Below are 15,204 nucleotides of genomic sequence, written 5' to 3' on the forward strand. Positions count from 1 at the left end.
CTGCTGAACGTGGGGGGATTCCTGCTTTAAAAATAGCTCTGTTTTGTCGCTATTCGGGCTAAAAAAAAAGAAAATGCGAACTCTACCTAATCGTATTTCATGTCTGTATTAGTCCTTTGGTGCTTGTGGTGGTGTTGGTCAAAAGTGGGTCTTTTCCCTCACTTTCATTTATATATATGTTTTTTTTTTTTAAAAAAAAAACAATCCTATAAATTTTCAACTTTAATTTTGGGAGGATATGCTAGCTGGTCACAAATCTTTGATTTTGCATAAGCCCTTTATCCCTTTCCTGCTACTAATCTTGAATTTGTGCTAATTTAAAGTCTAATTAATGTGGCTGCCCCATCCCTGGCAGTGTTCAAGGCCAGGGTGGACACAGGGGCTTTGAGCAACTTGCTCTAGTGGAAGGTGTCTCTGCCCGTGGCAGGGGGCTGGAGCTAGATGAGCTTTAAGGTCCCTTCCAACCCAAACCATTCTGTGATTCTAAGATACGATTCTAGACTCCTGTTTGAGCACGGTACTACTCAAAAAACATAATCTGGAAAGAAAAGGAGACACGTAATTTCATCTTAAAGAGATGCTTGGGACATTGAACATGCCATACAGTTTTAATGAGCCCAAAGAGGTTATGGTTAATCTCTTGTATTGGTTTTGCTGACCTAGGATGTGAGATGATAATACCTTTGTAGGAAGCTCTCTCTGTATCTTTACTTATATTTGCCACCTTCAAGCTTCATATTAATTCTTCTGCAGGATTGCTTACTGAAATCACTTGTTCTTGAGGCTTATTTGTGGAAGGCCTTAAGTGCATTTATACCACAATAACTAGGAAAAGGTTGTTCAAAGTACAAAGTAGAGCATAAAAATCCGTTAAATGTTTTAAATATTCATCAGTGTTGAAAGCAAATGCAGCTTTCTGTAAGCTTGCCTGACAGAAAACAATGTATATTCTGTGGATATAGGTTACATTGCCTTCGATCAAGGCACTGAATCAAAAATTGCACATGCACTTTGAAAGTACCATTGTTGTACATGTTTAAGGTAGATTTAGGGAATTCGTCCTGAAAGCCCCCAAAGGACGGATGTAAAGACTTGATGCTTGCTGCTGCCTTTAGGATTGACTTTCATCCACTGGGCTCAAAAAGCCTGATTCTTCTAGAAGCTAAGTAGTAGCAATATATCCCCACTGATCTTTTTCTTCATGGTTTTCTGTAATACAGTGGGAATTCCTAACACGATCAGTTCAAAGATTATTATTGGAGATGGTTGTGAATTAACCTTCCTTTATCACTTGGATAAAAAGCAAGACAAATGTGAGCTATGAACTATAGTAGAGCTAGTCTGATCATTTGTGCTTACTGATCAAAGATGGCAGTTAATTAATAATCTCTGAAAGTTTGAATGTAAGATGCAGGATGAAACTTAAGATATTCATAGAATTGGGTGGGACTGACATACACCAGGTACTCCAGAATTATGGAAGAGATACAGTCTCTGATTTGAGTGCTTTAAGCTGAGTTTTGATTTTATTCCCCCTTGCTTGTTTAACTTCCATTGACCAGAGTTTGCTCTCTAACAGCAGTTATTGGGGGGGGGGAAAGAAGCAAAATACACACATCGAGATTTGTACACTATCTCCAGTAGCTATTCTAAAGCACCTCCAGATGGGCGTGCAGGTACTACTGATGCTGTGCAAGTTACTCAATACATGAATACTGCCAGGAAGTGGGGAACAAGGAGCAGTGATGGTAGCTGAGCAGACTTTGTGTTCTTTCTTACCATAGCTCAGATTCTCCCCTTGTATGCTTTTTCCGTGAGTTACATACAGTTTATTTTTCTATGTAATTTCTCTTTCTGTTTATTTTGGTGCTCTCTTTTGTCTGACATTGGGGTTTTTCAGATAGGCTGCTGGTGGTGTTTTGGCTTTTGGTAGCAAACGGAGGGGATTAACTTTAGGAAATCCTGTACACATGTAGTCCAAGTTGGTATTTTCAGTCCAGGTCACTGATGATTCCTTTAGTTTGATCAAAGTTTGCTGTTTTGAAATTAAGAACTTCAGTAAATGGCCAGTTTACTGCTAAACGAATAACTGGTTATATAGTTTAGCTCTGTTGCTCTTCTTACTGTAAAGCTATAAGGCATGAACAGACCAACTGATGTTTCAGTAAATCTTCCTTAGGTAAAAAAACCAGGGAGAAATCCTGCTTGCAATAAATGCTATTGTATTGCAGTTGCGTCCTGGCAACTCAGTTGGGAAATGGTGCCAAGAACTCTGATGCATGACAAAAATGCCTTGCTATCAGATAGGGTATAATCTAAGTGCTCAGTGTCAGTGTTGCTTCCAAGTATTGTCCTACAACCTTGTAATTACTTGCTTGTCTCCTTAATGTGAAAAACAGCTGTGTTGAAAACAGAGCGCAGGCCAATCCCTGGCAGTGACACAGAGTCCCCTACTAATTCTGTGTCAGACTTGCTGACCACTTCACAAACTAGCCCCTTGAATGCATAAAATAAAGAGGAATAATAAAGAGTCATTACTGAAATTGTCATTTGTGTTTTCTCTGGTACACATAGAATCCAAAGAACTTAGGGCTTTGTTCATAACATGTAAACTTGAATGAAAAGGGCAAAACAAAACATGACAGCTTTTTTCCTAATCATTATGATTTTTGTCCAGGGTCATCAAGATGGCTGCTACCTCCCAGTTTGCCAGTCGATACAAAAAAGATCTGAGTACAGAAGCCCTCAGAACAAAAGTGGCACGTAGAAAATCGATGCTTCAGAAGGAGAACAGGCACAAGTTGTTTGAAAAGGGCAGACAGTTTGGATTGGCAGATGTCAACGTTCAGCTTTCAAAAGAGAAGGGAAATTCTCAGCTAAAGGAGAGAAGCGAAATGTGCTCTCAAGAGAACAGCAATGTCAAACAGAGTAAGTAAAAACTTGTTTAGAAAGCTTTTTTTAAATCATTAAAAATGACTTTAGGTAGATTTAGTAACATTATCACAGGAACCTAATCGTGGTCAATGCTTTAATTCGAAGAAAAGGTTTAAGATTAAAAAAACAACTACCAGTTCTAAGAAAAAAAAAGTCTCAATACAGCTTTATCCTCCTCGCTGCTCTGGAGGTATGAACAAGGCTTTGCTCTGGTTGGTCTGAAGCAGCTAAAGGAAGAATGCATTTTGCTATTACTATTCAATGGGAAGTCTCTTGATGATTGCTTTGTCATTCAAGAATTGAAAAACCCAAATCTAAATTTTCATCTAACGTTTAACTGGTGTCTGTCATATGCTTATTGTTGGCTCATAAGTATCTTCAAGGTTTTGTAACGTGCCTGTCTTCCATCTTTGCTTCAGAACAAACTACAAATGCAGCCACCAAGAGAATTAATGAACGCAAGGAAATGCTCCAGCGCTATAAAGAGGAAAAGGAACTTCGAAAACTGAGAGAGCAGAGAGAGAAAGCAAAAAAGGGTGTGTTTAAAGTTGGGTTATATCGACCAACTGCACCGGGATTTCTCTCATTTGTACCTGAAGATCCAGTGATAGTGAAGCCGAGAGAGAAGGTAATAAGAGTAATAATAAATATCTATATACATGAAGTATACGTTGTACCAAGATATTAACATTTCTATTTGTACACAAATTTGTGTTATGCCAAACAATTTATTTTGTAAATACTTCATAAATATTTATTTTATAAGAAGAAACAACAAGGGGGTGATTTGGCTCTTTGTTTTGTTGTTTTGTTTGGGTTTTTTTTTAAACAAAGCTGGAAATAGTACTAGTGATACGTTGATTTTTGTATCTATGGCTATGTTATCACTTCAAAAACTGGAATGATTCACACTCAAATGAAACAACTAAGTTGTTTTAGAACTGCTAACTTGTTCCTATTTTGTCCACTTGACTGAAGGTTTTCAAATTACACACTTGACCCATTCTGCACAGGCATGGTACTTTTAACACTTGGGCTTCTCTGACATTGACAGGATGGGGGATAGATAAGGATTATGTTAACTTCTGTTTCCTTGGGGATGTTTCCAGACAGCTCCTGTTTTCTCTGGGAGAATCACTCGATCAAAGGCTAAGAACCAAGAAGAAGAAAAAACTGTGATACCAACTGCATCTAAGCACTCTATGGTTTGTTTTCTATATAAACTTCAGATTAATTTAGAGAAAAGGATGAAATTATCCTTCAGACCATAAGTCAAGGTTGCATGCTTAAAGTTGAGAGCTGTCCTTAAGGAGGTTTTCCTGGTGAGAAAGATAAATTACATCAGCTTTCAGCAAGCTGATGGATTGTATTGCGCCAATCTGAAATAGAGGGAGTTTGATTAGGTCAGTACAGAAAAGAGTGCACAGATCTTCTGGATCAGGTTTTTCAATACAAAATATTGTAGTCAGCAAGGACTGCAGATATGCATTGAGGCAATAGTGAGACTGAAGTTACATACTTTGGTTTTGGTTTGGAGAGCCAGCACATCTCCCTTGAATGCAGAAAGTCTGTCATGAATGCAGTTAATTGTTCACTCCAAAATAACTTCAATGTTGGCATATTTTTACTGTGAATCTTGGCAGTCCCTTCTGCTATTACTTGTTTAAATGTAAGTTTTGCTGAGGAATTTCACCAGCAGTAATCTGTAAAAGAAGCTGTATTTTGAATCGAGCAATCTTGCCTTACAAAACTTACAAGAAACAAACTTAGAAAAAGTGGTATGACAAGGGGTAATAGGTTTAAACTAAAACACAGTACATTCAGGTTAGATATAAGGAAGAAGTTCTTTACTGTGAGGGTGGCGAGGCACTGGAACAGGTTGCCCAAAGAAGAGGTAAATGCTGCATCCATGGCAGTGTTGAAAGCCAGGATGGGCAGAGCCTTGGGTCTAGTGTGAGGTGTCCCTGTACATGGCAGGGGGGTTGGAACTAGATGATCTTGAGGTCCTTTCCAGCCGTACCCATTCTATAACTTGAATGTATTTGAAGAGTTTCCAGTCATAATATTACAAAGGGATAACTGAATTAATACTGGGGTTTTTTTCCTGAAAACTGATTTTTAAAACGCATGTACTAAGATGTGACAGTAATTGGCACCTAGTTTCACAGTAAGCTGAAAATGTTTCTTAAATATTTTTCTTCATTCTTTTTCTGGCAAATTCTTAACTAGTTGGGTAGTATATGTTAACACATGTCTAAACTGATCTGTATTATCTTTAATTTTTCTTTATTTTTCAAAGCCCTTTGTGCCAAATTATATAACCATTTGTTTTACTGGAGCCTAGGATAGAAAGATGAGGAAAGAAATTAGGCTGCTTAATTTCTAGACATCTAATACTTCTCAAAATATTATCTACTTGTAGGTCTGTGCCAACGGGCATAGAGCGCGCCCTACACAAGCAGGATGTAAACAGATGAGTACAGACAAAGCTGGTGAAAAAGCAAAAGGTATGAAAGTAGTATGATTCCCTGCATCTGAATCCATAAGGACACTGCTGTTTTTCTTCCTGAGTCAGTAGTTGTGACATTATGGGAGGGAGGCAAGGAACATCTTCAGGAAAGACCCACAGTACATTTTTAGCTGTAGGAGACAAGAAGTTTTTAGGATGGCTGTTCATACCAACTATGACAAGGGCAGCAGCTATCAGATTATGAAGTGTGTGGCTCTAGGCACTGTGTACTTGTGGTCTCTGTAGGCTGTGGGAAATGGAATGTCCTGGTTACTGATTATTCACTCTAGGAGAGGGAAAGAAGTCAGTAGACTGAATTGCATGACTATTAGCTGCTTTATTTAGCATCTGGAATTTTGCAGAGCTTTCTGTTTGTCTCTGAGAAGTGGATCACTTCTGTATGTAACTGCTGCTGTTACAGAAGAGCAAATGACTTCACTTGGGAAGGTGAAGACTAGCTGATAAAAGAAAATATGAATTTTCCTTGGTATTGTGGGTGGCCTGAAAAATAGCTGATTGTGTGAGCTGTAAATCTTTTCAGTGAAGTCGCCTTCTGTCTATACGGCAAATACGCCGTTTGTGGTGTCTAAATGGAACTGCTTGTATAACTCGGCACTGGAAAAGGATAGCCTAATGGTAAAGCACATGAGCATAGGATGTTGGAGACAGCAGCCCAAACCTCTGATGCACACTGATGCAACTGGATGAATATGTGATTGTCTTCAATAAATTACAATCCTGCATTTTTCTATTTTACAAGAGCCCCTTCTATATGTGTCACTTTCTATATGACAATTACGTATATTTCTTAAGAAAACAACAACAAAAAACCAACCCATGCCAGGGTTGTAGAGCACTTTTGGTTAGGGAGTAGAATACTTTTGATTAGAAGTTCTTCCTGATTAACACAGTGATGTCCATGCCTTAAGTAGATCAGGCAAAGTCATGGAATATTGATGTTAATGCAAGATACTCAGTAATTCAGAGTGAAATTACTTATGCATCACTAATTTAATTAAATCAGCAAGCAGCAGACCTTTATTTAAGTAAATTTCAGTAATGCCTTCAGTGAATACTGAAAAGATCTATTATCAGTGTTTGATATAACAATTGAAACATTAACATCAGAATAATTTTCATCCACTAGACTTGATTATTCCTTTTGTGCTGAATCAAGAATAGGCATCGTATGTATTTAAACACTAGTATAAAAATGTTAGAGAAGTAAATGTCTGGATAAATCAAATGTTATAGTTGTATATCTGCTAATTTTTCCCCCAACTTGTCATTCTAGCTTCCACAGAGTTGCAGCTTAACACTGAAAACATGAATAGCATTAACAGTGACCGAGTGGGGCTTACTAGATTTCAGTCAGATGTAGAACAAGAGGGTATGAAATAAAGAGCTCCTGTTAAATTTTTCTGTGCAGGAGGATGCTATCATTTTTTAAGGATATTAAACCAGTACTAAAATACAAAGATGGAAATTTTTAATATGGGTAATACAGTGCATGAACTTGTCATATTTTATAAATTGCCCCTGAAATATTTTGTCTTAAGAATACTTTGTTTTAGGTTACATTAAATTCAGACCTTAGAATACTTTCATGTAATGACCAGAGCATCACTGTGTTACACAGATGGTTTGCTTAAACTTCCATTTGTGCAAATAACCGTGGCAAGTTATTACTCTAGAAAGCTTCATCTCTAAAGTGGAGTTGATACTGATTCTGATTGAAGGGAACTTTGAGAAGGGTTCCTGAAGCTTTGTACATGCATCTAGCACACTGGTACCTTGATGGTCCTGGAGGTACTACTGTACAACAAAAACACCTTCAATCAAGGACCTTCAGAGCATTGCCTCAATGTGAAGACTAAGCTGTGCTGTCCATGTTTAGCACTGATTGCACTGAACTGACAAAAATCCACCCCAACTCAACTCTGTTGATTCTGGCAAACTAGTGCAACTGATAATTGCTACTGCACTTACCTGATTTCTACAAAATATAAACTTTCAGTTATAGTGCTTGAGTTCAGCTCCTTATTAAGCTTGACATCTCTGGAATTAATTTTTCCTAGTGTTGCAGACTGCAGTCCAGACAGCCTCAAATGTAAGAATCACCAGAGCCGCTGCCTCTGCAGCTAGGCAGATGCAGAAAAAAACAGCCACCGAGGCTCCTACTGGTAAGTGAGGTAGTGAATGTAGTCCTGCTTATGTAGCTCAAGCCTGATATGTAAGCATTTGGAATAGTGTGCTGTAAAGAGATACCATCTAGTACTGGATAAGTGAGCAGTGGAAACAATGTGTATGTTTATATGCTGCTGTTAGGCTCATTGTCAATTATATACTGAGAGCTTTGTCTTTAGGATCTTGCTCATATCTCACTCTGTGCTGTAGAGATAAATACCAGCTTGGTCTGAACTGTCTTAGCACACTATGTTCTGCGTAACTATCTCCTTTGAATAAATTGTATGTAAATTATGCCAAATCGTCATGTGAGAAAAGGACTAAGTACTGTATCACTTAGACTCTCATTTGGAGCCTTACTGCAATATTTAAATCAAGATGTCGAAACCAACATTGGACAGCTTCCCACAAAATCTGTCAGTGTAGAGCATCAGTATCCATATGGTAATTGCAACCTGAAAGAACAAAATAAGAACTGGTGAAGATTTGCCAGTTTGGTGTATCGCTGTTTAAGGCCATAGGATTACTAAGCCTGTGATCAGGAACAGACACCTCTGGAAGAGATGAGAGCCTGTGTTCTTCAGGTCAGGAATATCTCTTCATCCATGTTTGCCTATTTACTAAAATAGGGGAACATGATGGCTACTGAAGGATAAATTTTTAGTATGTATTCTGGCTCTCAGTATATCTAAAATGTTTTGTGGTGTCCCTTGTTATACACGTGACAGAAGTTAACCCCTAGGCTAAAAGCACAGCTTTTGTAATATCGGTTTTGACTCATCAACAGATCCTATGTCATATAGAAATTAAAAATCTGAACTCAATGTGGCTTGATGCTATCCCTTCAGCATTTAAGGAAATAAGGTGACTTTTATTTTTTGTGTATGAAAACATCTAAAGACTAATGACCTAATGCATCTGTTTTCCTTTCTAGGTGATACATAGGTTATTAAATCCTAGGCTAGGTTTTCTTTTGAATGAACTTTTGCAGTTAGGTGTCTGCCCTCTAGCAACCTCCCACTCAAGGAACAAAGCAGTCTCTCCCTGTCTTTAGCCACTGGACTTTTATGGCAATCTTGAAAGAGAAAGATGATCTTAATCAGATGCCTTTTTGACCTTTGAGAGTTTCTCTCATTCTAGGTCACCTGTCACAGAAAAAGACAGGAAATGCAGGAACACAGAAGAAAGCAGTCAAACCTAGCATCACAGAGGTAGGTCATTTAATATTTGAAATGGAAAAGCAGCAAAACTGACTTAAGAGTAATAACAATGTAATTGTATCTCAAACATAGCTGTGTTCAAACATAGAAGTAATAAGTTCACCGAGAAGCTAGGTTTTTGGGAGGATGTATGTCTTTTATAATGGCATATTTTTAAAATTAAAATCAACTGTAGTGCTTATGTGTGACTTGATTACAAATCAAGATCTGGACAATGATTTGAATTAGATAAATTCTTACATGATGTCTCTCATGTCTGATGTTTTAGCTAGTTAAAAAAAAAATAAACACACAAACCCACAAAACCCTCTGGTTTTATCTAGCATTTGTAATTTTCGTGCAGTTCATTCCTTTTTGAAACATAACTGTGAATGTATCCTTTACCTGCTCAGGTAATGATACAATACTCTCAAAGCTAAGAAATAAATACATGTTTAGGTTTTGAAACACTAAAAAATAAAGCTGGAAATGTTCTCCACTGCAAGGTAGACATTATTTATGACATAATTTATCATAATTAAAGGCAGTCATTGTGGTACTTAGTGACACTGCTGTAATGAAACTTTTCTTCCTCTACAGAGACAGCAGTATTTGAATTCGTCATAGCTCTCCAACCCAGGTTCCTAAACAATTTGTGTATTCTTTCGTGCACTGGCCATCCTGTGCAAGAACTACCAAGGAGTTTTCTCCTTCTTTGCACTCTACTGTTCCCTCTTAGCTCATGTCTCCCTCCTGCCTCCCATCTCTGGTCTTCTGCTCTTGTTTCCATAACTGTGGCTGCACTCTAGCATGATCTAGAAACTGATGCAATCATGTACAAACACTGACAGGAGGCAAGAGGCACTTACATCCTTGCTTAGATGAGTACCTCTTCCCAGGCAGGAGTTGGTTTGCGCTGCCATTTGGTAAACTCTTGCTGTAACCTCAGTCATCTCATTAGAAGTGGGTTAAAAGTTAATTCAATGCTTACATTCCAAGCAGGAGTATTTAAAGTAGAACAAGTCTTTCAGTGGATTGAAGATGCATATTTTCTTGAAAAACAATCTTAAGTTCTTTTGGCTGGTTTGAGCTACAGTATCTCAATATAGGTATCTCAGAAATGTGTTCTGTATGACTGGTCATTTGTCTCATAGGAATGTAGATTCAATTTATTGATTAACTTTTTCTCCTCTTTTAATGACATTCTGTGGTCCTAACTGCACTTGTCTTGGGCTGCATTCCTCAGCTATCATCTTATTTTAGCTTGTTCTTCAGTTTTTGGATTAGAATATGAGTATAAACTGTGATTATTCAACAGGCCTAGTCTGATCTGGAGCCAATTGTTCTGCTTTCGAGGAGCTTATCGCCTTAAAGCATTTTTTTTTCTAGCAGCAGGATTAAGCATTTGCTAATTTTAATTACTGTTTTGGTAGATGAGGTGGTCTGCTGCTTTAGCCCCTTCAGTGGATTGTTGTGTTCCTTGCAGCGAAGCGCTACCCCTGTTGCTAGAATGATTTGCAGGTGTCAAATCCAGTTGGGCCTATTGGTAAATCATTACTTCTGTACACATACACTGTTGTAGAAAGTGACTTACCTGAAACTGTTCCCTTCCTGATGGCTTCCAGACAGTCATAATTCAGCCCAAGCCTATGGCAAACACTTAATTGATTTGGTAATGTAGTGTTTGCTTTGCCTATTTCTGCTGTTATAGGTAATTCCTTCTAAACATGAAGTGGATAAAAACACTCAACTGGATCCAGTGATGAAAGGTTCTGCAGCTGATTCTAAACATCCAGTGCCAACAGAACTTCAACTGGAACAAACCTCAGTGCAAAACAAAAGCAATTCTGCTCTGCGGAGACCCAGAACACATTCTTTTGCACCTCAAAACTTTGTGTTCCAGCCATTAAATGGATTAGCGACCTACAAAGTTACACCCATGACTCCTTCTAGGGCAAATGCATTTTTGACACCTAATGCCTTCTGGGATTTTTCAAAATCTCCAGGGTAAGATTCTTTCTTCTAATGCCCTAAAATGCAAGTGAACCTCTGCGATGACACACAAAACATCATCTTTCCATAGATTCCCTGTGTAGCAAACTGTTTTGATGTTGAAGCACCTGATCAACATGGTTGCTAACATTGCTTAAATGTGGACTTAATGCAACAGCAAAGAAAGCGATACAATCCATAATTCTGTCTGTGCTTTAGAAGTACAACAGCTCCATGGATCAGGGACTGTGCCATATATATCTCTGCACAGATTTATTAATTTGAGTAGGATTTCCTCGGTTCTCTAGCATTGTGTGTAGGATTGCTTTCTGAATTGCATGTTTCTGTGTATTTGGCCATATTTGATATCAGTTTCACAATGTGTCTTACCTCTAAATGTACTTTTTGTTTGTTTCCAGTATTATAATTGAAAAATCCAGTGAAACTAAGGCACAAGAGTATAATTTTGAAAGTCCAGTTTTACCTGCTGGTAAAGACATTCAAGAACAGCAAAGCACTACAAGTTTGGAAGGAGAAAAAGGTAGGAAGTTGACAGTTTTATTGTTCTAATGATTTTAGTTTTCACCAGATTCTGAACAAATGCCTTTCATAATTTTCAGCAAATGAATTGGATGAGAAAACTTCCATTCAGAGATCAAATTCAACAGTTCCCATCTCTCCAGATACAACAGTGCTTGAAACTGAGTCAGATGATACAAGAGAGCAAGAGCACGATGTGCCCTATTTCAGGTTTGTGTTCATTTGTTTTACTTCCTCATTGTCCATTTGGAGGTCCTTAACACAAGTAATGAGACACCCTGTAAAGATTAGCTTTTGGTGGTTGGTGTCAGCAGTGCCCTGAGTTAGGCATACATTCCCATCTTTCCTTTTGTATTGTTAGTGCAAGTAAAGAATATAAAATTCTGGAGACTAACACCTTGTCCTAAGGAACACTACTGCCTGAAAGCAGTAGAAAACATCTCAGCAAACAAAAATTAATGGCTTCTGCTCCAAGATAGCATAGCTTCCCTGAAAGCAAAAGGGTAGTAATCATAACAGTCACAAGTAGTGACAGCAGTTAGAAAATTCTCCAAAACCTTATTTTTTCACTATCCCTTTATTTTTAGAAACATTCTTCGGTCTGAGACTGAAAGCCTGATGTCTCAGTGCCTGCAGTGGGATGGAAAATTAGAGCTGGATATTCCAGAGGATGGTAAGACTAGACTGTAATAGGCACTAGAAGGGGTGATACGGTAACTGGACAGAGGGAATATCTGAATATATTACCTAAATAGCACCTAAATCTACAGCACTGGGTAAAGTTATGTTAAATGAAGTTGTATCTGCCTCAAGACAAAAAGGCATGCTTTATCTCTCAATATTAAAACTTATGTGTAGTTCTTGATGTGATAGTGGTTGACACTATCAAAATAGGTTTTCTGTTGTCAGTTTTAAATGTATGATCTTCAACCAAGCTGGTTCATTTTTTTAAATAAGATTAAGTTTTAATGTAGATTAAGTGTCCTTGTTTGGGAGAATGAAGGTGACTCACCAATGCTTGTCTTAAAGTCTTAGAGATAAGCATTTTGAAAGAAGCAAGTTTAGAGCAGGGTAAGTTTGCTCTGTTAGAATTACATTGCAGGTCTGCAGTAGATGAACATAGCTCAAACACTAACCAAACTCCAGACTCTTCAAATACTTCTTTAAATCAAGTGTGCAATGATGGATTGTTCTAAGATACACTCTTTTTGTTTCCTTGTTTCTGTTAGCTAAAGATCTTATTCGTACCACAACTGGTCAGACAAGACTGCTCATAGCAGAAAGGTTTAAACAGTTTGAAGGACTGGTGGATAATTGCGAATTTAAACGTGGTGAAAAAGAAACAACATGTACAGATTTAGATGGATTTTGGGATATGGTTAATTTTCAGGTATGTACTTGCATATTAACCTGCTAGAAGAAAGTTGATGGGGTTATTCACAAACAATGGATGGAAATGAATTTTTTTGTTGTTTTTGTTTTCTTGAATATTCAGATTCTGGGGGTGAGGGTTTGTTGGGGATTTTTACATAAAAAAATTAAGGTACTTGTTAAACGCTTTCTGATAGTGCGTACTGCCAGTTGGTATACCCTGATCTTGTACTGGTATAGATGTATAGTATATGTAGGCCAGAAAGTGTGAGGGTTTGACCTTCCTGAGAGATATTTGAGGGGAACTTTCCTAGAACAAGTCACTTGGAAAAGCAGGGTTTACCTATGCTTACTGTGTATCTGGGAGCAGCTCAAGTTTCTTTATCCTCTGAGTTTCAGGGAAGATGTAAAAGACTTGTCACCTCAGTGACTGGCCTGCTGTACATAAATAACCCTTCTATGGCTTCACTAGCAAATGAGGCAAGTGTCTCCATCACAAAGCCTAAGAGCAGGCTGTTACACCATATGGGGAGGAGGTAATGCTGTAGAGCTTGCTTGTCACCAACAAGTACAGATTGCATCAGGAAGCTGTTCGGGCCAGCAGTTTAAGAAAGCAAACAAGCTTGCATGGCGTGTTTACTACATAATGGAAGACTGTGCTTGTTTGGATAAAGCCTATTATGTGATGTGTTCTTTTGCATTCCTTAAATGTGACAATTGTCAAAGTACTTCAGTTCAGTAGGAGATCAGGTTGTAAAACAGCTCCTTAATTTTAGATGTTGGATCTTACTGAACAATTCTATACTTTCGCTATGGCCCTTAAACTACAGAAATGAGACCAATCCTATCATTTAATCTGAAGCTTGTGTATGTTAGTACAGCCTTCATGTCAACTGTATGAGAACACTTGATACTCTACCTGCTGTTGGTTTAACTTGCTTTTGTATTAATAAAAAAAAAATATTTAAATGCATAAGTATGCTTAAATTTGTTAGCTAATTTTATGAAATGCTGTTCTAATATGAATCTGGTAAGTCTTGAAAATTAAACCTGGACTTTTCTGTGCTGTCCCTTAGATCAGAGATGTGAATAGGAAATTTGATAATCTGAAGAAGCTCCAAGACAATGAGTGGCAACCACTTGATGTCCCAAGCAAAGCAATTGTAAAGGTATGAATAGCCCCTAAGACATCAGGATGCAGCAGTGTGTTATCTAAAATAACTAGTAAGCTGCTATTGCAGTAATTCTGTTCTTAAATGGAAGTTCCTTCTAAAGCCTTACTCATCTGGCTTCTTTACATGTTAGTGTTTAGGAATTCAGTGAAATTCCTGCCAAAATGCACCTTTCTCCCTTGTATATCCCAAGTGCACTTTATATTACTTGGTGTTTGTAATGCTAATTGCCTCTTTTAGCTGGGAAGATTAGAACTAAGAATTAGCAATTAATCTTTTGGGAGCCATTGGACTCTTTGCTAGTAAGACAAATCATTAATTTTAGAGTAAAATTTACCTTTCAGATGTAGAACATCTTATCTGGGCCACTGGCATTGACACTGACTTAGCTGAAAATGACACAGGAATTTGGCAGTGACTGTGAGTTTTGAGCAATGAGTGCTAGATTATACTGGTGTCCTATTAAGACAGCACCACAGGTAGCATTAAACTACTAGTTTGCTAAGCACAAATGGATCTGACACTTTTCAAAATAAGTTATTGCTTATTGAAAAATAAGCTTTGATGTAAGCTATTTTATCTGCTTTTTGGTTTTGAATATAAAATTACTCTAATGAGTGAATATCAAGTCATATTCACATAGCCTAAACTCTGTCCAGTTCCTTGAGACTGCTTAATCATAAAACTGATATGAAGGTCGATAAAAAACTCCAGGCACTGGAAACTGGAGGCAATATAGTCTGTGTGAACTGCCTGTAAATGTCAGAACCTTACAGATGACACAAGACACAAAACTTCCTTTGCAAAATTGAATGCCGGGAGAGACTTCCCAGGCTGACCGGGGTCTGTCCTGCGGTTACTTTACCGCCCTGCCACTAGGAGTCCCTGTATCCCACTGCTTTAAAAAATGCTAACTGCATGTGTTAGAAAAAAGTTGTAACGAGTATTTCCGAACTGCAGACTCGATATGAAAAATCCTTAATATATTGTCAACACAAACTAACTTTAATAGCTGAATGACAGACCAAGAAATTCTGGAGATGAAGGGAGACCTTGCTTCCAGCATGCCTGTTGCTGTCGCTATGTGTGACAAGCAGCTGCATAGATGTTCATGTGTAATTGCTTCTATCTGAAGCATCCAGATGTGACCCAGACTCTCTTACAATTTCAGAAAAAGACTATTACAAATGGAGTGTCTAAACCAAAGCTGGGAACAGGTGGAAGAACTGCTGCCCAGAACCGGCTTGCTGCAATAAAAGCAGCTATGAGGGATAAAATGAAGCATGATGGAGCTGCTGAT

The 15,204-nt window shown here is 37.9% G+C and overlaps 1 protein-coding gene across 1 annotated transcript in view; it reads left to right on the forward strand.

The window, feature by feature from the left end:
* Positions 1-2,687: 2,687 nt before the first annotated feature.
* The window catches only part of DLGAP5 (discs, large (Drosophila) homolog-associated protein 5), a 17,741-nt gene continuing 5,224 nt past the window's right edge, over positions 2,688-15,204 (forward strand). The window contains 13 exon segments of the mRNA XM_010011237.1: positions 2,688-2,928; positions 3,354-3,562; positions 4,044-4,139; positions 5,357-5,441; positions 7,522-7,626; positions 8,771-8,841; positions 10,541-10,836; positions 11,241-11,362; positions 11,442-11,571; positions 11,949-12,034; positions 12,591-12,751; positions 13,809-13,901; positions 15,076-15,204. The exon segment at positions 15,076-15,204 is cut by the window's right edge and continues 21 nt beyond it. Of these exon segments, the coding sequence (XP_010009539.1) occupies positions 2,688-2,928; positions 3,354-3,562; positions 4,044-4,139; positions 5,357-5,441; positions 7,522-7,626; positions 8,771-8,841; positions 10,541-10,836; positions 11,241-11,362; positions 11,442-11,571; positions 11,949-12,034; positions 12,591-12,751; positions 13,809-13,901; positions 15,076-15,204 (1,824 nt within the window).

This window comes from Nestor notabilis, unplaced genomic scaffold, assembly GCF_000696875.1.
Source record: "Nestor notabilis isolate BGI_N333 unplaced genomic scaffold, ASM69687v1 scaffold16253, whole genome shotgun sequence".
Taxonomy (NCBI): Eukaryota; Metazoa; Chordata; class Aves; order Psittaciformes; family Psittacidae; genus Nestor; species Nestor notabilis.